General features: G+C 46.4%; 2 protein-coding genes across 3 annotated transcripts in view; one reads left to right on the forward strand and one right to left on the reverse strand.

Moving 5' to 3' along the window:
* TG (thyroglobulin) overlaps positions 1-26,484 on the forward strand; it is a 275,160-nt gene that overhangs the window by 155,989 nt on the left and 92,687 nt on the right. The window contains exons 40-41 of the mRNA XM_064384611.1: positions 1,580-1,739; positions 9,206-9,408. Coding sequence (XP_064240681.1) covers positions 1,580-1,739; positions 9,206-9,408 — 363 coding nt within the window. The remainder of the gene's footprint in view (positions 1-1,579; positions 1,740-9,205; positions 9,409-26,484) is intronic.
* Positions 14,884-26,484, reverse strand: part of SLA (Src like adaptor) — a 37,760-nt gene continuing 26,159 nt past the window's right edge. For both annotated transcript variants that reach the window (XM_021666893.2, XM_021666892.2), the window contains 4 exons: positions 25,294-25,397; positions 22,501-22,632; positions 18,170-18,308; positions 14,884-16,910 (listed from right to left, as the gene is read on the reverse strand). In XM_021666893.2, the coding sequence (XP_021522568.1) occupies positions 16,697-16,910; positions 18,170-18,308; positions 22,501-22,632; positions 25,294-25,397 (589 nt within the window). In that variant the 3' untranslated portion in view covers positions 14,884-16,696. The remainder of the gene's footprint in view (positions 16,911-18,169; positions 18,309-22,500; positions 22,633-25,293; positions 25,398-26,484) is intronic.

Here is a 26,484-nt window from a genome sequence, read left to right on the forward strand (position 1 = left end):
GCCTCAGCAGCCACAAGCCAAAAGGCCTTTTCTCTTGCTGGCAAGCTACCCAATAAACCTGAGTCCGGGCACTTTTAGGAGGGGCATACTGGGCTCCTTCACTGATCTGTTCCACAGACCAGGACAATGAGTCCAAGACCACTCAAGCTGGCCTTTCTCTGTCACATTTAAAAAGACCTCATATTTGAAGAATCCACATCTGAGCTGGAATGTCACAGAGGAAGAGATTAGGGGAGTGCTGGGAAGGTGGGTCAGGGGTCAAAATTCCAGATCAGCCCCTTCCTCTCTGTAAGGCATTTCCATGGGTGACTTCACTGCTCTGCATCTCTGCTTTCACAGCTGTGGAGCGGGGTGCTTATGGCCGCCATAGCTTCTACCTCCTTGGGTGGAAGATCAAATGAGACACTCTAGGGGACAGCCTTTAGCCCAGCCCTTATAGGGGCAGGTCCTAGGTCAGTGTTTGCTCCTGTGACGTGGCCCCTTTGTAGAAACATCTGTGAGTCTGTCTGAGGCCATCATACGTGGAGTAGAGACATCACAGGGAATCAGGATCCTGGATGGAGCATGAGTTACCTGGTACCCACATATGCCCTGGCCTGGAGTAGGGCCTCAGATTCCCCAGCTTGGACACACGATTCTAATAGAATAGGGTCATCCTACTTCCAGACCTCAGCTCTGCTACCTCCTAGCTGTGTGATCTCAGGCAAGTCAATGAAAATGTCTAAGCCTCTGCCTCTTCATCTGTAAAATTGGGACAATAAGAATCTGCGAACTTCACGGAACTGTTTGAGGCACCATTGTAAACACTGGACACAGTGCCTGGCTCTTAGTAAGTGCATAATGAACTCTAGCTCTGTGTTTCCAGGATGAGTCCAGCAAGGGAAGCATCCAAGGCAAAGGAGATGCCAAGGGCCCAAAATGCTTTTCTGGAATAAACCATGGGCCAGAACTCGGAGCTGGAAGTCTGTGTGGTACCATGAGATGGGCTCCAGGTCTGCAGGGAGCTGCCATCCCTGACACCTGCTCACTCTGTAATGTGAGAAGTGTCCTCACCTTTTCTGACCTTCAGTTTCCTTCTCTATGGATGGGGTTTAATAGTTTGCTCAGGCTGCCATAACAAAGCACTGCAAGCTGTGTGGCTTAAACAACAGAGAGATTTTTCTCACTAGAGACAGAAGTCCAAGATCAAGGTATCACAGGATTGGTTCCTTCAGAGGCTCCTCTCCTTGGCTTGTAGATGTTCCTCTTCTCTTCCTTGTGTCTTTATGTAGACTTCCCTCTGTGCCTGTGTCCTGACCTCCTCTTCCTATAAGGACACCAGTGCTATGGGATTAGGGCTCACAAGTATGACTTCATTTTACCTTAATTACCTCATTAGGCACTATCTCCAAAATACGGTCAACTGCTGAGGTCTTGGGGGCTAGGACTTCAATGTATAAATTCAGAGAGACACAGCTCCATCCACTGCATGGGGCTAAGTATGCCACAGAGTTGGCCAGAGGCGTCCTGTGCTGACCCAGAATCGGGCTCCAAGCTTGGGAAAGGTGCCTCTAGCCTCACGTTTCTCCGATTCCCACAGGCTCCAAATACGTCCGTGCTGGTGTTCTTCCACAACACCATGAAGGGGGAGGGGAGTGAAGGATGGCCAGCTATCGACGGCTCCTTCCTGGCTGCTGTTGGCAACCTCATCGTGGTCACTGCCAGCTACCGAGTGGGTGTCTTTGGCTTCCTGAGTTCTGGTGAGTTGCTGCCTCTGGTGGGAGCTGCTGACCCCCTGAGCCAAGGCTCAGCCCCTTTTTCCCCAAGCCCCATCCCCTCACTGCCCCTGCTTCTCCTCCAGCCAAGCTAGGCACACAGTGGAAATTTTAGCACATTCAGGAGACACTCTGGGGATACCGACACCTATAGACAAGGATGATAGTTTCCACTTATTGAGAACTTATTACATGTCTGAGCTGCTCCAAGTCCACCACATTCTTACCTTGTGATGTATATGTATGTGTGAGCATGTAGTTTAAAGAGAAAATTGAGGTCCACTTAAGATTATACAGTCAGGAACAGCAGAGCCAGGAATTGACTTGCCCTGAACAACCCTAGGGGATGAATTATAGCTCTTCTGCCCACAGGGAAACCATCTGATTTGGAATCAGAGCTGTATAAATAAGGAGATTCCCACCTCCCTTTAATACTGGCCTCACTTGTGAATAATGGCCTGTCCGTTATCACAAACCTGTTGATCACCCGTCTATGTCCTCCATCCTTCCCACTGACTGCCAGGGCAGAACTGAGCCCTGGACCAACCCAAACATCTTCCATCCACATCTTTTCCTCCAGCTATTACCTGCTGCAGGGAGTGTGTCAGCTGCAGTGATCAAGGCAGAGTTACTGCCTTGGAATCTAGAGAGCCCAGGGCCACCTCTGCCACTCTTTGGCTGTGGGCCCTCAGACAAAACCATTCCTTTCACCCAGTCTCAGTCTTGTCCTCTGTAAAATGGGGATAATTTTACCTGACTTCCAAAGTTATGATGAGGCTCAAATGAGGTACATATAAAAGGATTTCAGCGACTTGAGTTTTACACATCTTTGAAGATAGTGACTGCTTCATCTCTGTTTTCCAAGCGTCTCCTTTAAGATCTGAGATGTTCTATGTGCTGAGTATGGGTGGGTGAATGGAAGATAGACTGGTCAGAATGATCGACTGGACTAGAATGTGTGTGAATGTGTGGGGTAGGCATCCAGCATGAGCAGAAATCTGGATGACCACAGGGCGTGAGGCCTTGGATGCTGCTATGAAGATTCTAGATATATGAAATGGGCAACAAGTTAAGGCAAAATACAAGCAGATGTCAGTGTAGGAGACGAGGGTGAGGAACAGATTTCAGATTCTTTTGATGAGGAGCAGGGTCAGCTGGGAATCCAAGAACAGATATAGCTTCCCCTTTCCTGGCTCTGAGAGACCCTGGGTATCTCATTTAGCCTTTCCAAATCCCAGTTTTCTGGCTGGTAAAATGAGGGAAATTAGCCCCACCCTCTTTCACACATATGTGGTGGTAAGAAGCGAATTCGGTGACTGGGGTTTTGTGGAAGCCCTTTGGAGAGTGTTTAAACAATTATTCGCATGTGAGCTTATTATCCTCTTTGAGGAGAGAAACCTCTTTGCCTGGGTTTGCTTTCCTCTGTGTGAACACAAGACTGACCATAATTTGTGCCATCAGTAGCCCCTTTCTCTAGAGGTGGTGGTATCAGGACTCGCCCCAAGGAGCCTGGGCCTGGGGAACTTTTCCCAGACATGGCTGCCTTGTTGGCTTAGAGCATTTCTAGACAGAAGAGAGCGAGTTTCTGTATGCCGTCTGTCCCTCAGTGGGTGGGGGATTATGATTTCACAGAGTATAATCTTGTTGAGAATTCATGTGCTTCTGGAGAGGCAAATTCATTTTGGCTGCCGGCAGGGACAGCCTGTGAGGAGGCAACGGAAGCTTCCAGAACAGCAACCCCACTCATTCCTGACATGCACTAAGCCTGCCTGTTCATTTTGCTCAAGGGAAACACCATCAGCAAGAGAGAAGGAAAGTTACAGAGTGTGTCATCTTCACCAGATATTTCTCCTGGATTACCTCATCTGTTTCTCACAGGAGATCTCTGAGGCCAGCAGGGAGCAGCCATTTCATAGATGGTTCAGCGAAGCTCAGTGAGGCTAAGGAATGTTATCGCCACAGTCACAAGTGGCTTCCTGGGCCTTAAACTCTATTGGTGGAACAACAAGAAATACTGTTTTGCAGCCAGCTCCCTCAGATGGCTGGACACATCCTTTCAATTCCCTGTTTTTCAGTTATGCTGAGCAAGGTCCGTCTCTTGCATTCATTTAGCCACAGGCCAGTTTATTTCTTTTTTTTAAAAAAAAAATTTACTTTAAGTTCCACGATACATGTGCAGAACATGCAGGTTTGTTATGTAGGTATACATGTGCCGTGGTGGTTTGCTGCACCCATCAACCTGTCATCTAGGTTTTAAGCGCCACATGCACTAGGTATTTGTCCTAATTCTCTTCCTCCCCTTGCCTCCCATTCCCTGACAGGCCCCGGTGTGTGATGCTCCCCGCCGTGTCCATGTGTTCTCACTGTTCAACTCTCACTTATCAATGAGAACATGCAGTGTTCGGTTTTCTGTTCCTGTGTAGTTTGCTGAGAATGGTGGCTTCCAGCTTCATTTGTGTCCCTGCAAAGGACACGATCTCATTCTTTTTTGTGGCTGCATAGTATTCCATGGTGTATATGTGCCACATTTTCTTTATCCAGTCTATCTTTGATGGGCATTTGGATTGGTTCCAAGTCTTTGCTATTGCTATTGTAAATGGTGCTTCAATAAACATATGTCTAGAACCAGAAATACCATTTGACCCAGCAATCCCATTACTGGGTATATACCCAAAGGATTATAAATCATTCTACTCTAAAAACACGGGCCATTTTCTTTGCCTTCCATCTTAGCCCGTCTCGTGTCCTACATTCCCAAGCTTTCCGGTCTCTCACATTGCTCTTCCCTGCTCTTGAGCTCTGAGAGGGGAGCAAAGACATTCACATCCTCATCAAATCAATCAGGAAAGTGAGGCACAGAGACAGAGGGAGGGCAGAGCAGCAGCAGCAGAGCCGTGATGCAGATTCAGGCTTCCTGCTATGGAGGAGCTATCTCCTGCCTGCTTTGGGCAAGATCAGAGACAGAACTGAGCCTGGCCATGCAGAGGACAACAGGAAGCAGGTGCTCACCTCTGGAAGCACAAAGGGGCCAGCCTTGATCCCAGTTAATCCCCCAATAAACCTGCCATATTTTTTAAATAATAGATTTTATTATTTAGAGCTGTTTTAAGTTTATAGAAAAATTAAGCGGAAAGGACAAAGAGTTCCCATACACTCTCTTCTCCCCCTCCTTCTTCCCCTACTATTGATTAATAAGATGCTTTGGTTGGGCACATGTGTTACATTTGATGAACCTATGGGTGGTGCGTTATGATGTACTGAAGTCCACAGTTTACCTTGGGGTTCATCCTGTGTGTTGGATGCTCTCTGGGGTTTGCAGGCTGCCTGATGTCCTGGATCCGCCGCTACAGGATCCCACAGGATCATTTCATTGCCCTCCAACTTTCCTGTGCTCCACCTCTTCATCTATCCCTTTTTCCACTTTAAGTCATTGCAAATTGCAGTTCAGAACATAAGCCTGGAAAGAGCTGGTTACTTTGCATGCCACCCTCAGCCTGGGATTTTGCAGGGAATGCAGGTTTACATCTGAGCAGGATGGGGTCTGAGGGCTGCTCTGTGGCTTTGCAGGGCCAGGACTCTGAGCAACTCCTTCTTTCTCCATCCCAGCGCAGGCTGCCCGTCTGTCAGTGAAGGATGCTAAGCCTTGCAGGGCGGCTCATGTGAGATGAAGTGTGTGAGGACAAGCACCAGGACTCACCCATGTTCATTCCCACTTTCTTCTCTAGACAGGGATGTGTTTTTATCATTTCCTGGCCCAGAATCTGGCCCGTGTCTCTTGATCTTAGCAGAGGCAGCCCTGTTACTCACAGAGCCAGGCTGAGCAGCCCCTCACGAGCATCATCTCACTTGATAAATGTGTGCGGAATCTGCTGCTGTTTCCCAGAATGAAAATGGTCCCTGAGAGCCCAGACTGCAGAGGTACTTTGTGAAAGAGACTAGAGGAAAATGAAAGCAGAAGCTCGTGCCGGTCCTGAGGCCCACTAGACAAACACGTGCTCTCTGCTGATAAAAGGCAAGCCCAGCCCAGTGTTTAAAGGGAGCCTTGGTTCCTGTTGGTGTGAGCAGTTGGAAAGGAAGCAGTTGCTGGGCGAAGAGAGGCCATTTCCCCAAGCCTGGGCCCTGCAGCAGGACAGACCCCAGAGGGCATCTGGCCCCAAGTCATTCTTCCTCTCTGTCTGGCAAAGCAAAGCAGTGAAGGGAACTGGGGCAGTGGCGTCTGGGACAGAGGATGAGAGGCTGGACAAGGGACCTATGGACTCTGCGGGGCGTGGGAGCAGAGGAAATGTGCTTTGGCCAGGACACCAGACAGAAAGCTCGGCTGCCAACAGTAACCAAGCACTGCCATGACCTCATCGTCTCTGGGACACTCAGAGGCCTACTGAGCAGGTCTGCTGTCCTCTCTACCCAGAACAGGCACAGAATGCTGCCCCAGCAGATGCCCCTTCACAGGCAGGCTGGAGACAAGGACATTCTGCTGAGAGCATCAGTGACATCATGTTAGAACCTAAACCTGTTCTATTTTATGAAAAATTAATCTTCTATAGTGCTTTATGATAAGCACTGTTCAACCTTACAAATATTCACGAATTTACTCAACCTTATGCCGAAGTGCTAATATCATCCCCATTTTACAGATGGGGAACGTCAAAGCACACAAACATTATTAGCTTGTCCAGGCCTTCTCAAGGCTGTAAATGGTGGAGCTGGGACAGCTGGTCTGGCTCCATGGACACTACACGACACTGCCTCTTGTTGATGGTCTCTGGCAAGACCAGGGTGAGCCCACAACGGTGCTAAGGGGCTTCTGTGAGATGGTTGAAGAGATTGAATGAGCAAACGAGAGCCAATTAGACAATGAGGGAGCAGGTACATGCTTGCTGGGTGCTCGGAGCAGAGGAGTAGGAGCCAGGAGGTACAGAGGCAGATCGGGGTGGGCGATAGTGGATGGAGAAGAGTGTTGGTGCAGGTGTGGAGGGCTTCCATTCAGGCCAGTTATCCCTGTGGGCAGCTGAGAGCAGTCCTCTGACATCTTGCCCCTGGGCCTGAGCGTCGAAGACATCAGCAGAGGCACAGAGTATGTGTGTGGCATGTCTGAGTGAGGTGGGACCTGAGGATGAGAACTGGAGCTTAGACACCAGACTGCAGCAGAGGGCGCAGCCCCTGGGCAGTGATGGGGTCCCAGACTGATCAGACAGCTTCACAGCACATTTAGAAGGTCAGAAAAGGCAGGAAGAAGTTTGGACTTGATGCAGTAGGAACGAGGGAGGTATAAAGGCTTTTTGAACAGAGCAAGTTTCAGAAATAAAGCACTGAAATGTTTTAATGTACATCATAGATTTTTCAACAAACATTTGTTGAATTGGGTTGAATGTTAGGACAGAATTCTGATTGTGAATTAGGATTTGAGTCCCAACTTGATCTCAGATTCACTTCTTGCATCTAAACAAGCTCGTTCCCTCTAAACTTTCAGTTTCTTCACCAGTAAAGGAAAAGGGTGAACCAGACGTGTTGGACCGTAATTGCTTGTTAACTGCCTTCTGCGTTTCTCTGAGGTTGTGTGTCCCTAGGGCTAGGTAGGATCTCTCTTGCTTTCTGCCATACCTAGCGCAGTGCCTGATACCAGCTGAAGCCCAGTCATACTTGTTTAATGAGTGGCCCCCTGAACACATGCTTACCTCTGACCTCTCAGAAGTCTAGCCCCCGGAAGTCAACACTGACCCTTATTGTGTAGTGGGAAGCTGATACATGGGAAGTGAGAGTCAGGAACACGTCCTCTCCTCCTTGTCCCTGGAATACAGGCTGTGGCCGTCACTTTTCAGATTTGTAGGACTTGGTCTGACTCGGCTGATGCCCTGCTTTCCTGGGCTACCTCAGACTTTGGAGGGAACAAACACATTCATCCTAACAAATGGGACATACAAGCAATCCAGAAAGTTCACAGCGAGGATCATGTTCTACCAATGGCTTCACCAGTCCCAGAACACAAAATGCATTTGAAGAACTTCTGAACGTCTCTACAGCTGGAAGAATAATTTGTATCGTTATGCACTCTGAGCTAAGTGGAGTGCTCAGGCAGGCTGGAGACAAGGACACTCTGCTAAGAGCATCAGTGACATAATGTTAGAACCTAAACCTGTTCTATTTCATGAAAAAATACTCTTCTATAGTGCTTTGTGACAAGCACTGTTCTGCTCCTCTTACAAATATTCACTAATTTACTCAACAACCTTCTGAGGAAGTGCTATTATCACCTATCATCACCCCCATTTTACCAATGGGGAAAATCAAAGCATACAAATAACTTATTCAGGGCTCCTCAAGGCTGTAAATGGAGCTGGGACTGCAGCCAGCTGGTCTGGCTCCATGGTGAGACCATCATGTTCCCTTCAACTTTGTGAATACTAGACTGGGGAATCAGGATGCAAGATTTTTCTGTTTTTTCTTTTCTTCTTTCTTACTTGGGAATATGGGGTCTTATCAGTAGTTTCTTGCTGGATGCTGAATCCTGTAAATCATAACTATTGTGCCTCATGGAGAAACATGAGGAATCTGGAGCCCGGGGACTGGGCTGGGCTGCTGACACACACAGGACCGTCACCAACATGTAGGTGCTAACGAAAACCATGGAATCTGATGAGGTTCCTTAGTGCAAAGTCAGAAAAGAAGAGTGGGAAGCTCAGATGAAATGAGAATGAGGCCTGGTGTTTCAAGGTCTGATAAACAGGACAAGTTACTGGAGTAGTTTGACAAGAAGGATCTACTGAATTCACAGCACAACCAGAAGTCTATGTAGTGTCTCAGAAAGCTAAGGAGAAGAGCATATTTGTGCTATACTTGTGTCTAAATCATTTTATTAAAAAAATAGTGCTGAGTTTTTAACAAATGTTAATTGGATTCTATGAAAAAGGAAAGAGATCAATTCAGTTGCATGCTAATGAAGGCTTCAGAGGATGAGGCGAGGGGAAGGGTGAGATCCAGAACCCCAGCATGGCCTGGACACTGTCAGGGACAACCACCTGCAGGGGTCAAAGACATGGGGCAGAGAGTTCACCTCCTTCCCATTGACAGGCCAAGCTAGTGGTGGAACTGAAGATGTACTGCCTCTAATCTGAGCAACTCCCCTCAGCTAGTGACAGGGAAGCGGTGGCTCAGAGAGTTATGAAGACATGATCCAGGTCTGCTAGCTGGCAAAAGAAAGGTACAAGGACAGGATCAAGGTCTCCTTACTGGCTAGCATTCAGTCCTGCGTGTGTCTGCTTTCAAAGCCCATGCTCCTTCACTGTTCCTCACTTCCTCACTGTGTTTGGAACCCATACTCCTGACCTGTGACCTGTGAGGACAAGAACCCATAACTCCTGGAGGGGCCACATGCCTGCCATAGACAGCACCATGATTGTCAAATCCAAGGTTGCAAAGTCACAAAGGGTAAAAGGCTTTCCTCTTTTCTGAAGGGTCTGGAGAAGTGAGTGGCAACTGGGGACTTCTGGACCAGGTGGCAGCTCTGACCTGGGTGCAGACTCACATCCGAGCATTTGGCGGGGACCCTCGGCGCGTGTCCCTGGCAGCAGACCGTGGCGGGGCTGATGTGGCCAGCATCCACCTTCTCACGGCCAGGGCCACCAACTCCCGACTCTTCCGGAGAGCTGTGCTGATGGTGAGTGGTGTGTGTTCTACCTCCAGTCTTACTGTAGATGTGGCTGGGGAGGTGGTTCTACTGTGCCTTGAAAGTCCAGTTGGCTTTAATTGCTTGGGTTTCCTTTGTCCTTTGTCCTGAGTGTGGATTCTGCTTGGAGTTTTCCATGTTTGTGTGATTCCAAGATGCTGAAGAGCTCCCCTGACTTTTTTTCCCTCATGTCTAAACTGCTAAAAATTTTAGATGGTGAAGTGTTTCTATTTCCTGAGAGTGGTTCATTAGGGTTTCCTTTGCATGGAACGGTTTTTCCACATCTCCCTCTTTGCCTGCCCTACTTTTCCTTTAGAGAAGTCTTGACTTTTCAGCCTAGAACTGAGCCCTCTTCATATGGCTCGTGCTGCCTGTAGGTCCCCTGTGCAGCATTTACCAGGATTTCCAAAGTAAGTAATGGCTCCTAGTGCCGAAGCTGCTGCCCCACAAGACTGCAAGCTCCAGCAGAGCAGGGGCTGGGTGTGCCTTGCTCTCCACGAGACCCCGAGCACCCCACACGGCACGTCTGAGAGTCCGTGGATGCGCCATAATGATTGTGGGGCAGCAATGAGCAGATGACTGAGGGAGAGCTCAGCTGTTGTTCTCAGGGCCCAGGGACCCACAGGATACACCAGCTCCCTCCCTTCCACACCTTTCTGTGAGTCTTATCCTTTGATCTCAGTTTTCTTCAGTCCGTCCCTCTGATATTGATCCATCTCAGTGGCAGTAGAATTGAGCACAAACATCTTTCAGTTCCTAGTATTGAGAACAAACCATCTTGTGTTGAGTTGATCATGGAGCGATTAGTCCAGGGCCCTTTCAGAAACCAGACACTCATTAGGACCCAGAAGATGCCAAAAATACCTTCCAATGGGCTCAGAAAGCAGATTTTTCTTTTTGAGGGTTTAGGTGTTTGGGGAATTTCAAATACTAATTTGTTTTAACAAATGGCAGTGTATTTAAAAATAAACCTTCCATCTGTTTTAGTCATTTGGAAGCAGATTTTACAACTGCTCCCAGCAGTCCTCGGGATGCATGTGAAATTATTTGGAATTGAGAGAACTAAAATACTTCAATATATTAGCGGTTCTTAAATGTGTTTTTTATCAACAGATGTTTGGGGAAATGAATGTGAGTTGGCAATTTATTCTGGGATAAAATCTTAAGTCTCTCTGCAAATCTTGGGGCCAGAACTGTTGAAACATTGGTCAAGGGAAATCCTGTGATGATAAGGAATAACCTGTATTCATTTAGCACTTTTGAGACCACAAAGCACTTTCAGTGTCTTATCTCACAGATTCCTCACGTTGATTGGCAAGGGCACTTTATTTTATTTTTCAATCTAGAGATAAGAAATCTGAGGCTCAGAAGATTTAGTGACCTACCAAGAACACACAGCAAGGAAGAAGCTGCATGAAGGACTAGAAGCTAAAGCTCAGTCCTGTGTTTCCCCACTCTGTGAGGCTGCCTCTCTGGGCATTTGGGACTCTCTTGGGATCTCAAGGTGTAAGATAAAGAGCCATCAGATAGGCCTGCATTAAGATCTTGGTCTTGGAGAAAACACTTCGCCTTGTATTCTTTACCTGTCAAATCAAATCCATGTGATTAATTCTATTTCCCAAGGTCTCGAGATGTTGTCAGGACTTACGGTTTGTAAAGTGTCCTGCATAACATAAGAACTCAAGAAATCCAATCTCCTTCTTCCTTCTTCCTTTGCCAAGGGAAGGCAACTCCAGACAGAAGTACATCCCAGGGCATTTCTCCTGTCCTGGGACCGGGTTGGAGGATGAAGGGTGACTTGTTGCAAACATGCCTTCTGTAGCTCTGTCCCTGGACAGTCTTAAGACAGGGGAGGTCTTGTCCTCTGGGGTATGATTCACGGACCCAGAAAACATTTCCCTTGCTGTTCTGTGACATCGCCCCAAGTTTGCATTCCTCGGGGTGAACTCCTGGCCTCAGGCATCGGCCTCAAGCTAAATTGTTCTGTCTTGTTTCTTACGCCATTCCTGCATGAATCCTACACTTGAGGATCCCTGGCTATCACCCTTCTGAGGAAATGCCATGCCTTCCTCCAGGCCTTCTTAACTCTGTTCTGTGTTCAGCATATCCAGTATCCACCTGGAAATTTCCTGCTCCTGCTGTCCTTCAGGGATCAGCTGGAATGAGGCCTCCAAGCCTTTCCTCATCTCTTGAAACAGAAGGAAAGACTCTCACCTTAGTGAAAAGACTTATATTTAGCAATTCTTAGAAACCGTGCCTTATTTTACATGCTTATTATTTTTCTAACATCTCTCATTCCAATTCTATTATGACTAGGTGCTTGAAAACGTACATGAGTGTAATCCTCTTAGTGTTTCCTTAACACATAGCACAGCATTTGGTTCAGATACGTGCTGAGTTCCACTAAAGTGATGAGAGAGATGGTAGTTTGGGCTCAGAGCACTGTTCTCTATTGTTTTTGCAGTGTATCTCACAGTGTGAGCATGCAATACTTGTCTATTCAGAATTCACCAAACTATTCATGAGTTTTGATGCTTCCATATATATTTTAGAATAAGTTTATTGAGGTTTTATTCTAATGTTTTTGCTGGGAGTTTGAGTGACATAGACTTGATCATTAATTTCAGAAAAAAAATCTACACTGTAATGTTAAGCTTTGCCTTGATGAATCAGGTAAACACCGTAACCGTGGACATAGCAGTTTTGCCTTGTTAGGTCTTTTCATACAGTTCTGAACATTTCTAAATAAACGTTGTGTGAAACCATCGGGAGGCAGGTTCCTACACGTGCCGCCATTTGGTAGCCTTGTCAACACTGTCTTCTTTGCTATTGTATTTTCTAGTTTGAAAATACTTGTGTTAGGAAATAAATTGATTCAGCAATTTGCTGAGCTGTTTTGTCACATCTAATACTTTGCCTGTTGGTTTCTTTGGATTTTCTATGAATTTTCCTCATTCTGCAAATAATGGTGGGTTTATTTCTATACCTGTTGGAACAAAATGCTCAGTTGATATAAGGAGACCCAGTACTAAAGCAGCTTAGTAGATAAAGTTCCTTCTCTCTCTCTCTCTCTCTCTGTCTCTTTCTCTCTTATACCATCAGCCAAGATGGGCAGTCCAGGTGTCTCTCGATCACTGAGGGCTCTGGTTTCTTCAAGATATTTCTCTGCCATTTCTTAAGGGCTTCCTCATCTGCAGGGTTAGAGTTTGGGCTGCCAGGGGTTCCGGATGGTAGGAAGAGGATGGAGAGGAAGGAGGACCACACCTGCCACCTTAGGTCTTTGCTGGCAAGGGACACACTCTGCCTTCAGGTATAGTTAGAAGCAGAACTGCATTTGATTTGTGTTTGTTGTCTCTCATCTTTCTTGATCATTCTTGTTCATATTTTTATCACATTAGTCTACTTCAACGATGTTTTGCTTTTTAAAATCTTCTCTATGCTGTGTTTTAAGAAGTCTGTTTCATTGATGTCTTATTATTATCTTCTGCTTTCTTCCCATTTCCTTGGCTATCTGTTGTTCTTTCAGCTTCTTAAGTTGAAAATTAATCTCATTACTTTCATTCTTTGTTTCTTGATGAATTTATTTCAAGCGATAATTCACCCTCTCACTATTTTATCAGCTGCACCCAATAAATTTTGGAAAGTAGCAATATGTCATTTATTTCTAATATTTTATTTATTGCATTATTTTCTTCTTAGCCTAAGGATTTTTTTAGACTTTAGATCCCTAACATTTTTAAATTTTTATTTATTGTTTTGAAATTTGATTTCCAATTTTATTGCTTTATTATCATACAGCATAAATTGGAGGATGCTGACTCTGAAATTTATTAGGACTTTCTCTGTGACCTAATATATTATGCATTTGTTGGCAAATAAGTTATATAGTGTTATCAAAATTTATCTACCTATTTATTTATTTACTTATCATTGCTTACTATATCAGTTTCTGAGATTTGTGTATTAAAATCTCCAAATACAATTATTGATTTATCGATTTTTCCCTGTTGCAGTTGTGTAATCTGTTTTGATACTATATCATCCCATTAACATAGGTGCAATCATCGTTTCTTCTTAATGTATTGTTGCTTCTGTACATCTCTCTTTGCCCTTATGTAATTTGTTTTCACCTTAAATCCCATTTTTTCCTCAAATTGCACCACACATTACCTTTTGTTCATTTTTGCATTAAATTTTTTTTGCCCCTTTAATTTCAAACTTTGTGTGTCAATAGGCAATACAATGATGGAATTTAAAAAATTTGTCCTCCACACAGCATGATCTTTTTTTTTGTTTTGTTTTGTTTTGTTTTTTTTTGTTTTTTTGAGACGGAGTTTCACTCTTGTTACCCAGGCTGGAGTGCAATGGCGCGATCTCGGCTCACCGCAACCTCCGCCTCCTGGGCTCAGGCAATTCTCCTGCCTCAGCCTCCTGAGTAGCTGGGACTACAGGCACGCGCCACCATGCCCAGCTAATTTTTTTTGTATTAGTAGAGACGGGGTTTCACAATGTTGACCAGGATGGTCTCGATCTCTTGACCTCGTGATCCACCCGCCTCGGCCTCCCAAAGTGCTGGGATTACAGGCTTGAGCCACCGCGCCCGGCCATGATCTTTTAAATATATCAGTGAAATGATCTTACACCTTACTTGGATCCTTTCAGTGGCTCCTCATGTCTCCTAGAATGGGCCCTATGCCACCCCATGTCCTCCAGGGCCCTGCAGCACCTTCCTGATACCTCCGAAGGCCCCTCCCTCCTTCCCCAGCTGCCTCGGCCTGGCCACCCTGGCTTCTTTTAGCTTCGTCAGCGTGCAGTCTTGCTTCTCCTGTCTGCAGGAATTGCCCCGTTATTCCTGCTGACTCCATAGACTTCCTAGATCTTTACATGATTGTTTGCTGCTCACCTTTCAGGCCTCAGCCCAAAGGTTGCCTCTGCTTGGAGGCCTTTCCTAAGCCTGGACCTGAAGGCCACCCTGCCTGGCAGGCGACTTGCATTGGAGCCTGCCCTCATCCTCATCACCAAGCGTCTTCTCTGTTTATAATGTCAAGTTCCATGATATCAGAGACCTCATCTGGTTTTCATTGCTACAGCCCCAGTACCTGAGCAGTGTCTATTTGGTAGGTGTCCAAAAATCCGCAGAAAGAAATTCTTGGGAGAATGAATAGCGCAGCTATCACAAGTAATGCCAGGAGAATCTAGGTGAGATGTTTTTTATAACAATTGTTCAGAATTTGCTCTCCCCTTCAATCCCTTAGGCTTACCTTCAAGTTTCATAAAACACCCTCCAAAGTCATGCAATCTGGTTTTTCTTAAGGCCTCACCTAGGAGGATGCTGCGCTGCTAACTGGCACCAGGTTTTTCTGGGTGATCTTTGCCTCTAGTTGTACATTTATTTGAAAATTTGAAACCCATAGAGCTTCTGAATGAACCACCCATCCCCCTCAACCCAGAAACTGTCCCCACATGCCAAGGGTTAAATAGTTATTAGGTTTATTTTAATCAGGAATAAATACATGATTTAGCGAAGTGTAATGCTCCCCACTTAGAAATCCCTCTAGGTGCTCCCCAACATTCCAATCACAGTTGTCACAACGGAAAACAATACATAAGATGCTGTGCAGACATCTGGAGTTCAGGGGTCACCCTGCCTTATGCGGGAAGTCAGTGTCCACAGTGTTACATTCATTTCTCATACGTTGGCTGGTTCTTTTGAAATAGCCTTTTGGAATTGTTGGGGAAACCACAGATGCCTCCTTGTATAAACACACTGGAATCTATGATACAGAAAATGGTGTAACTGCACATATACATACCACCAGCACGATGAGCTCAGATGGACGGAATGCTTATGTGAGCAGAAACAGACTTTGAAGGCAGGGAAAGATACTGAAAGCATGTGCCCCTCCTTCCCTAGGATCCCTTTGAAACAGGGAAACATGAGTCATAGACTCATCTGCAGCCCACTCTCCTCCTAGCAGGATTTGGATGGGAGCTCTGGAGATCCCTGCTTCTCCTTCTCTGGCTATACACTGTGTTTTCTCCCTTGTCTCTTAAAATTTTGCGTGACATCATTAATCCACTTGGATTCCCCATCTTTCCTGGAGCTCAGCATTTTTCGTCATATGGATGCCAGACCCTTCTTAGAATAAAGTACTGGATTAATTCATTCTTTAGAATGTATCCATTTCTTTTTTAAAAGGTCAGCTATTCTTACCCAATCCAGCCAGCCCTTTCACTCTGAGGAACATCTAGAAAGTGAGCTCCTGAGTGTCCCTCACCTGCCTGCAATTCCATCCTAAGCCATGAGTGATTTCTATTTTTACATATTATTTTTTAACCACTTTTTAACCTGTCTACACTGTGAACATCTCTATTGGGGGTTGGGGACTTATGAATTTTTTTTTTCTGGCCTACATGACATTACATAGGACTTAATGCAATGCCTCTTCAGGCAATAAATGAATAGTTGATGCATTAATGTAGGCAAGAATCCCAACATTCTGGAGAAGCTCTCTCTGCACTGCAAAGCCATGGCTGCAGACATCAGGAAAGCTGGGGCAGTTCTAGGCTTGCCCCCTCAATTTCCCTGCCAGCAGCCTTCCTCTCTCTTTCATTCTTCTGGCCCTCTGCAGAATCAGGGAGGCCATCTGACTTCCACCCACATGGCTTTGATGCAGGAGCAGGCCCAAGGTATCTCCCATTGAAGGCTCAGAAGTTTTTCGGGCTAATGTTTAGTGTCACAGAGTTCCTATAAAAAGAGAGGAAAGCATACCAGAGATCCCTATGGATTGGTTAAAGTAGTTCCATTCAGGGGATGCATCTGCAAACCCAGACCTTCTGCCAGGCCATAGCTTTGTTTCCTCTCCCTCTCAGCCTTGGCCATACAGAAGTTCTCTGCAACGACCTTGGAGTGTAGCTGTCTGGACAGGTCTAGTTCCTTGGAGAATGGTCCTGGTGCACTTTCTTGTGAGAGTGGCTTTGTCCTGTGTCCCACACACACAATGAGTGCATAGATACATGCTGAGCTCTTCCAAGCATTGCCTGACATGTCATGACCCAATGTTTCATGATGCCACAGCCCTGATCGGACACCAGGCCAGAGTTCCTGTGATCACGATGTGGATAGAGAAGATGCAGCTTTGAGTCTCCATGTGGCTTCTCTTGGCTCCTACAATATATGAGTTTCCTGGGGATCAGGGAATCTTGCTTTTTGCAAGATCCCAGGCAATAGTTGGAACCTCTGTTCCTTTAGAGCATGAACCATTGTGTCTGTTCTTGGCTAGTCTTCAAAGTAAGGTGGTGATGAGAAGAATGAGCTCTTTCTCTTGCTGCCACTGTACATCAGGGAGACGCTTTTCTTCTTTCGATCGAAGGAGGTATTGTCCTCACTGGTCAGGGACAGGTAAGAGGCGATGCTCTCTCGAAGGCCATAGCTGAAAAGGGACTCATCTACCCCAAGTGGGTTTTCTGTTCCCTCGTGGTCCTCCTGCAGTCTGTGGATCAGAAGAAAAGGGGGCAGAGAACGGGAAAAAAGAGAGGATCATAGAGAGAGGAGGGGATGAGGGCAAGAGAATGAGAACAGGAGGAAAAACGAAATTCCTGGTGACTATTTCTCTTATTTATCCTTCTTTTTTTTTTTTTTTTTTTGAGATGGAGTCTCACTGTGTTGCCCAGTCTGGAGTGCAGTGGCGCAATCTCTGCTCACCACAACCTCTGCCTCCCAGGCTCAAGCAATTCTCCCACCTTAGCCTACTGAGTAGCTGGGATCACAGATGTCTACCACCGTGCCTGGCTAATTTTTTGTAGTTTTAATAGAGACAGGGTTTCACCATGCTGGCCAGGCTGGTCTCAAACTTCTGAACTTAGGTGATCTACCTGCCTCAGCCTCCCCAAGTGCTGAGATTACAGGCATGAGCCAGCCCTAACTTATTATTCTAATTATTACTCTAACCAATTACTCTACTCTAACCGCAGTTATTCTAATCGATTATTTTAATGCTGGTTCTTATATTTGTGGGCCATATGACCTTGGACAAATCACTTAACCTCTCTGAACTGCTATTTTCTTGGATGGCTGACACTTCCAACTATAACTTCCAGTAAAATTAATTTTTATTATTTATAAAAAAGAGCCGTTTTCTTTCTCTCTTACATAATTTTGATCTCTGATTTTCTTTGATTTGCCAGTGGGATCTCTGGATTGATACTGAATTATTAAGATAACCCACCAATCTCAAACTACAAATAGCCTTTAAAATTCACAAGCTGACAATGGAATAAACAGAACAAATTGATGAAAGATTTTTTCTCCTAGAGAAAACAAAGAAGTCACTGTAGGATTCTACTGATGTGTTTAAGCTTTGTGAGTGGGTTTTAAATAATATTAAATGTACACAGGATGTGTTACTTTCCAGGATCCTAACAATTAGAAAGAGAAAGGTGGTATATTTCAGCCAGAATGTATACTGCTAGTATAGAATAAAGACTCAGTAAATGTTTGCAGAAACAGGGGGAGCTGCCACACACCTTGTGAGGCTTGAGGCCGCACCAGCACCCAAGGATTCCCTTGGTCTACAGCTGGGTGGGGTGCTCACCTCCAGGTCTCAGCAGGGCTGGCTGACCCTGGCCATGGTTTTTATGTACTAGGCACACACACTGTTTTGTGCTCACATGTTCATGGACCACTTGCATATGTATACACACACACACACACACACACACACACACACACACACACACACACCCTACTCACCTGGACACTCTCCTCCAGTCCACGGTCTTTTGACGCAAAGTGACAGGTGAGCTGGAGCTGGAGGTCCTCACTGCCGGGGCAGCCGTGCTTTGTGTCAGACAGGGCGTGGTGAGCACGCAGCACAGGCCATCAGCCACTTCTGAGGAGGGAAGCAGACAGCCGGTCAGGGACCCTGTGGACGCCGCAGCCAGTGTGGGGCGCAGGCCTGAGACAGCCTCCAGTGCAGCTCCCTGGCTACTGCCGTGGGGGAACTGGGGTTAGACTTCAAAGGGGCATGGTAGGTAATAGCAAGGCTGGAAGTCACATGCTCAGTTGCTTGAGAAATGTGAGTGTGCCCTGGTATACTCTGCATTTAGGCAGGTATGGGCAGAGAGAGAGGTTTAGGATCCGATATCAGCCAAACTTGGGTTTGGATTTTAGCTTTGCCCGCATGGTAAAGCTTAGCTTCTCTGAGCTTCATTTTCCTCAACTGCAGAATGAAAGAAATGAGGCAACAAATGAGTGCCTGCGGAGGCCGCAGCCTTCCAGGGTTCCCACGAAGGCCCAATCCATCGACTTTACGGGGTGTGAGAACGGGGCCACGTACAACGCTCATCCCCCCAGTTGTGCATTTAGTATGGCACAGGTGGACTCAATACGCCTCTAGGAAGAAAGATAAAAGAAGCAGTGAAAGAAGGAAGGAAAGAAGACAGGGAGCTGAGGAGGAATGAAAGAGAACAAGAAGGAAAAGCAAAGACGAGAGGGAGAAGGAGGAAGAGGAGGAGGCAAAAATAGCACAAAAAGTAGAAGACACGTGAAGGGAGGGAGAGAAAACAAAGACAGCAAGGAGAGAATGCAGACAAAGAAAGAATGAAGACCATCTCTCTTTCACTCTAGAGACTCAGCACAGAAAGAATGAAAATTAAATAAACCTGTTTCTTTTTCCCTTGTATGAAAATCTCTGTATGAAATGTCCGACTCTCGGGCACATCACGACATAGCTTCCATCTCTTGGAAGGCTTCTTCCTAGCCCATGTTATCATCAGAAAGACTTGATTCTGCTGTACCCAGGCATCTTAGAGATTGAGGAAATTCTGTACAGTCTTATTCAGGCTAAAGACCCTGACCCCAGTGCCTCTCCTGTGCCCTGTGGGGAGATGACGTGGCCAAGGGGATGAGGAGCCACTAGTCTCCGGCTGGACTGAGCCACCCCTGGCCTCAGAGCCAATCCACCACCAGGGTTAGAAAGCACATCACACCTCTGACAGGTCCCACCTCCCGCCTGATTTATGGAGTGCTCTCTGGGGCATCCTTGCCAATGAATGAAAAAAGAATTTGTAGCAGAAGAAGCACACTCAGCCTGTCACAGGGGGTCAGCCAGGAAGACCTTGTTTCATGGTTTTCAGTCTGACTTCAACTATGAACTCAAATGTTCACCCACACAAGTGCCCTTGGAGAAACGGGAGGTGAGACTATGAATTTCGAGGGAGCTTTAATTGGATGGGAATCTACAATAATGACCTGTCATGGGTTGGAAATTGAAACGACCTCCCAGGTTATGAGGCGAGGAAGATGAAGTCAGATGCCAAGCCTGGAAAGATCAGCTGCAGTGTGCAACTCAGGCAGGGGATGCTTCCTGAGTGTCCTTCCTCAGACAGGTTAATATGCAGGGTGAAAAATAAATTTTGACAAAAAGCAAAAGAACCACCACTCATAAGCATATCACATGCCCCCAGCACATAGCTAGCCTCGCCCCTTGGATCACACTGAGCCGTTGATCAACTCCATGTTTTTATACCCATTTTGGGGAGTAGAAAGCTGAGGATCTTGAGGTGAAGTAACTTGCTCAGGGCCATAGAAATGTGACCAAAATCAATCTTATTGACTCATTCTAAAAGCAACTCATTGCCTCTTAAATGAAGAAGAAGGACACCATCCAGCTGTCTCTAGGATTCAGACACCCTGGTCTCATTCACCCCTGTCTACATGGCTCATCAGAATGCACACTGCTCTGGACCTTTAGGGTCCAACAACTCTATGTTCAAGGGTTCCTAGACTGTCAAGGTACCCAGCCCTTGATTTTCCCAGCCATATTTTAGAGCTCATTTATGCCCATGCCCTCTGTTCTCTCAGTAACCAGCATGCATGGTGTACTTTAGGTGCTGCATTTTTTTTAGACTAGCAGCAATCCTGTGAAGATTATTGCATTTTAATCCCCAAGTTGTAAATAGAAAAACTGAGCCTGCAAGGTGTCAAGTAATTTTCCTAAAAGCATCATGATAAAAATTATAGGCAACCTGTTGTTAGATGTCTATATAAACCCCTGGTGAACAGTTCCTCTCATTCTGTCTTTAGAATGAATCCAGTGGAGATCAAAGTGGCTGTGTGGTTTCTGCTTGGGGATTCTGAATGGGGCATAAGGAGGATTTCAGGTTTTCACACCCTTTTCAGTTATTCACAGAAGCGAACGGATGACTGTAATCCATTGAGTGGTTCGACGACCAGCAACATATTGTGGGAAGGTGCCAGTGCTGCCTGGGGTGAGATATGCCCCACGGTCAAGCAGCGGCAGGTAGATTTGGGTGTTTCTGGCCTGGTAGCCTCATGGCCTCGTGGTCCCTAGAAGCTTTGCTGGGACAGCATCCTTCTCATGTTTGCTTTTGTCTATGCAAAACTTATGGTCTCCACACCCCCTCCGATGGTTGTTATTAAAAGCCAAATACCACAACCAACCTTTACTCAAAACCAATATAAGTTGGCTGTTTCCAGGACTCCCTTCCTCTTTCATTTTTACCTGGCTGCTAAGTTTTCAGATATCACAGAAGTAATATCTGTTATTATTTATTTTGCATCTGCTGTGTGCCAGGCTATGCTGAACATGCTATGTAAACAGTTGTGGTTAATAATTATTCAATCACCTGCTAGGAACCCATATTCACCCACCTCCCATAAATGGGGACCCCAGGTTCTAAGGGGTGGCTGACCGTGCCCAAAGCCTCACATGGTGCAGATCTGAGCTTGGACCAGCCTCTCCTGAACAGCCATTTTTGCTCCATGCCCTGCTGCTTCTGATGGGCCAGCTGTGATAACCAAAGCCCAGTAGACTCGTTTCTCCCTGAAATACCCTTCGATTGTTCAGTTCAAGACCCCATATACAAGAGAATGCCAGCAAAGTTGCCCCAGTGTGTGAGGTCAAGTATCCTGAACCCAGAAGGGAGAAGATGCTATCAAAGCAAAAGCAACCTCTTCCCTTCCTCCCTCCAATATGTAGAGGAAGCGAGGAGGAGAGCGATGTCCTGCTGGGTAAAAGTGGCTGGTATTTAATGGGAGCTCGTGGTTATGGGCCAGGTACCCTCCCCACTTTCCATTCACTAACTCCGTGGATCCTCATGCTGTCCTTGAGAGGGGGGACTATTAGTGTCTGCCTGGCACAGATGAAAAAAGTGAGACACAAACAGCCAGCCCCAGGCTGCCCATCTAACAGTGAGCAGATTTGGGATAGAAACAGAGCTTCCAGAGCTGGTTTTTGGAAATTTAGCATTTAGCCAACTGTTCACAATAGGGTAAAGTTCCAACTCCTGAGCTGACGTTTGGGCCTTTCACAGTGTAACTCAACTTTGTCTGGCAGTGTCCTACTCTTCCAGCTACCAACACTGCATAAGATAAAGATGCTTCCTTTATCTTAGTGGATGCTCCCCATCTCATCAGCCTGGGAGAATTCAGACCTCTTCCTGGGTCTGCGAAGGGCACAGAAATGAACTAAATGCAATTCCTAGTATTTAGGAGCCTGTTAAGGAACACAGGTTAGCACACAATCAAACAGACCACGTGGAAGCGTGATTGGAATGCTGGTAAAGGAACCCTGGGCGTGCTCTGAGCACAGGGAAGACAGGCAGCCACTGGTAACTCCTATAGCTTCATTGCAGAGGCGATTCATGTTGGCCTTGAAGGCCAGTGAGGATCTTGACAAGCAGAAAAGGGAGAATGAGGGGCAGTCTAGAACAAAGCCCCAGAGGCTTGAAGATGTATGCCTCACTTAGGGATGTGCAAGCTGGTCGCAGTTGTGAATCTAGGCACACCTTAACTTGTTGAATGTACAGGTAGAGAGAGGGCAAATTTGAGATTAGCTGAATTTTGCTTATTAAGGCAGCATGACAGGCAGTCTGTTTCAGTCTGAAATTTATGGTCTGAATTAACAAGAGAGCATATCATGAGGGCAGCATGGGCAGAAAGCAAGAGTAAATCACTGCATTTATTGGTGACCCCTCTGCATTCCAGGTGGATGGCGCCACAGAGCAATTAGCTAAGAGGGGTCCCACCATCGCAATCAGTCCAGATTGAATGTCTCTTACCAGAATAGTGGTTCACCAGGTCCTCCAGGCACTGGAAGGTGAGCCTCGGGGAAATGTAGTACCAGTTGTTGGGCAGGCGGAAAATGCGGTAATGCTTTACCTGCCTGTGTCTCACCGACAGCGAGTAAAACCCTGGAAGAGGTGGAGGATAAGTCAGTGGGCTCCACCTGTCCCCACCTGAAGGCACCCAGCTAACCAGCCCACCACCACCGAGGCAGGGAGACCTGCCCACTCTTGGGATACAACAGTGATGCTAGCACACGGCCCCTCCCTCCACTAGACCCTCCTGTGTTAGATGTTGCTTCCCATTGCAGGAGTGTGTTATTGTGTCAAAGCAGATGTGTTCATCATGTGGCCCTTACACGTTTTCAGGACCACAGGTTTCATCCTCTTTGCTTTTTTTTTTTTTTTTTGAGACTGGGTCTCACTCTGTCACCCAGACTGGAGTACAGTGGCATGATCTTGGCTCATTGCAACCTCTCCCTCCTGGGCTCAAGGGATCCTCCCACCTCAGCCTCCTGAGTTGCTGGGACTACAGGCACGTGCCACCATGCCCGGCTAATTTTTGTATTTTTTGTAGAGATGGGGTTTTGCTACATTGCCCAGCTGGTCTCAAACTCCTGGACTCAAGTGATCCACCCACCTCAGCTTCCAAAAGTGCTGGGATTACAGGCATGAGCTATCACACCCAGCCTTGTCTTCCATCTTTTTGAGGCAAACACATTTGGGGTGCTTCCACATCCTGAGGCCAAATTGAATGATTGTAGTTTGGTTGCAACCTGTAGCTCCAGGACCCGTGGTCGTTTTTGGCTCCTTCCCGAGTACATTCCAAGATGTCATCCCTACTGCTTTCCTCTTTCAGCCTCTGTCCCACCAGTGCTGCCACAGCACACATTTGAGGGGGTCCTTGCAGTTATATTCCCTCTTTCTTTGTCTATACTCTCTGACTTAAGCTTAGTTTTCTCAGAAATTTGAAACAGTTGAGTCATCTTTCTGGGTGTCCCTAAGAAACATGTGAAAGGTGGGTTATTGTTCCTTAACCCGCATTAGAGCAATGACCTGATATGGCTTGGTATGAGCAGAACTGCAGGCATGTGCCTTGATTTCCCCAAATGCAAAGTGAGAGAATTGGATGTAGGCCATGTTTTAGGGTCCTCTCTGCTCTATCTTCTGGGATTTCAGGAGTAGAAAATGCCCACCAGACAGAAGAGAAAGGGAGCTGATTGATTCTTTGCTATCTCTGCTGGGCAGGGCTAAGCAATTGCCAAGAAATTTCTATTAATTTTCAGAAGGATCATGGGAGGGATTGCCCCCAATTATTTTAAAGATGGAGAAGCAGAGGCCTAGAGCCTCAGTGGGATACGGCCAGAGGCACGGGGCTTGGAAATGCCACCTTGGGATGTGAACCTTGTCATCAGCTCATCCCTCAGGGCGCCCCAGGCCTGCCCTGAGTCAACCCAGCGTGAGCCTTCCCGTAAAGTCAGCGGAACTGGGAGTGTGGTAAGCGTGTTGAGGGTAACAAGTAAAAAAATGTCAGAGCTTTGCATACCCAAGGTGGGCCTGCCACACCCACCCAGCCCCAGCATGATCACTCATCTGCCTGATAATATCTTTATTTTTAGATGAGCTGTGGCACCCACCCTGGGTTCTTGGCCAGGCCAATTTAGGAGTTTCTTTCTGAGTCAGGGCATCCTGCCTCCGGGGACCACTGGGACAGGCAGAGGATGTTTTGCTTTGGCTTTGATCTTTCTGTCCCCCAGCCTATTTGGGTTTTTGAGAGAAAAGTTGATCTTGGGTTTTTTTTAATCACATATATCTGATCCCTGCTCTCTGAAAGCAAGGTTGAGCTCCTTTTGGTGAAGAGCTCCAGCACCAGGTAGCTTTGGCATTTATAGGTGCATGGGAAGCACTCTCAGATACTGTGTTTTCTCTTCTTTGATACCGAGTGTACAAGAAGCAAGCCAAGAACTTGAAGATACCTTCTGAATTTAAAAAAAGTTAGTATTTAGTCTGGGAAAATCCTAGCTGTTAAGTATTTTGGGATAAACACGGTACTCTCCTACTGTAAATTTCATGGTCTAGGTCAGGGAGCTGAGGCTTAGGGAGAGAGAGGCAGTAATTTAGTAATTTATAAGGCTACAATTGGAATTTGGGACGCTTGCTTTGAACCATGACAAGGAGCTCACACTATGTGTGCTTTTACCGAGGTGCTTAATGCATAGGCTGCAAGGAAATGATAATGCTAGAGATGGTGGTGACTGAAAGGACACAGCTGATTCTCTGCTTTGGTTACAGAGCACAGAGGAACCTCATATCGGGGCCATCTGTGCAGCAGGAGCAATATAAATATTATTACATTTGAATCTCCCCACACCTTTATAAGAAAGGGGTTTTCTCTCCATTTCATAGGTGAGAAAACTGAACTCAGGCAAGTCAGTCGCAGAGCTTGAGAACACAGACCAGGCCTGTACTGAACGCCACTTTCTATCTGCCCAGCATGCTGTCTACACACTACGTTCAGTTTTGTTCTCAGTTGCTGGAAAATTTTCCAGCAGGAGTCATCAGGCCTGATATTGGCCAGGCCCATGGCAGTGCCCAGTTGGCTCCCCACTGCCTGTCCCCTTGTTTCCACACTGGCCTCTCCAACAGCGTATGGGCTGCAGGGGGCTAACTACATCGGGTCAATTTGCATGGACGTAGGAGGAAGGAAAATGAAGCCATGTTACGAGTCAGCCAGGAACAAAACATGCTTGTCTGCCCTGAATAGGGATAGATGAGTTGGAGGCCACTCACCTTTCTTGGTCTCACTCTCTCTGATCATGAAGGAGCCGACCTTCGTGTCTGGCAGCTGCAGCAGCTCCTCGGCCTTGTCTCTGCCCAGGCCCTCAAAGAGCCAGCTGGGAAGGAGGAAGACAGCCATTAGGATCCTGAGCAAGTCCTCCCCCAAGACAGGTGGGAATGGGCCACCCACCACACTAAGCACTTGAAATCTAATCCTCATCTGAACCCACTAAGACAGGTAGCATTATCTCCCTTTCACAGATGAGGATACTAAGGATTCCAGTGATTGAGTAATTTGCCCAAAATACCATGTCAGCAGTTGATAGAGTTAAAATTATAATTCATTTTTCTGGGACATCCAATTCTATAACCACCATACTTCGCTGCTGCTCTTTTATTTATTTATATCTGGAGTTACATTATCCTTTATTTATTTATTTATATCTGGAGTTACATTTATTTATTTATTTATTGAGATGGATTCCTGCTGTGTCACACAGGCTGGAGAACAGTGGAGTGATCTTGGCCCACTGCATCCTCCACCTCCCAAGTTCAAGTGATTCTCCTTCCTCAGCCTTTCAAGTAGCTGGGATTATAGGTGCGTGCCACCACGCCTTGCTATTTTTTTTTTTTTTTTTATTTTTAGTAGAGATGGGGATTCACCATGTTGGCTGGTCTGGTCTTGAACTCTTGACTTCAAGCGATCCACCCACCTTGGCCTTCCAAAGTGCTGGGATTACAGGTGTGAGCCACCACGCCCAGCCCTGCTCTTCCTTTTTGATATATTAGGGGATGTGATCACCTCTGTTAGATTGGTAGCCCCGTGGGGTCATAATTATGTCACTTCTCTGGGTTCCTCACCACCCCCAGCTCCCGCCAGCTGCAGCCCCACAGCTTCAGCATGAAGGCGCTGATGCATGCTTGCTAATGAATGAATGGCTCCAGGGTAAGCAGCTGATGCAGAAGATTCATGTGACTCACATCTCTTTCAGAACACGGCAGCTCCTGCTCCACTTTTGTTCACCTGTATCATCCTAACCATGGGAATGGCTTCTGGTATTCACAATTAATTTACAGTACTCTCCTACTACAGTAGTTGTTTACTACAGTATTTACTACAGTAGTAGTAAATAATGAATACTGAAATTAAACGCGTGGAATTTCAGTCTTCCAAGGATTCAGGTGGTTATCTCTGTCTTGCAA

Source organism: Aotus nancymaae, unplaced genomic scaffold (genome assembly GCF_030222135.1).
Source record: "Aotus nancymaae isolate 86718 unplaced genomic scaffold, 86718_ANA_hifiasm-v0.15.2.pri h1tg000036l, whole genome shotgun sequence".
In the NCBI taxonomy this organism is placed as follows: Eukaryota; Metazoa; Chordata; class Mammalia; order Primates; family Aotidae; genus Aotus; species Aotus nancymaae.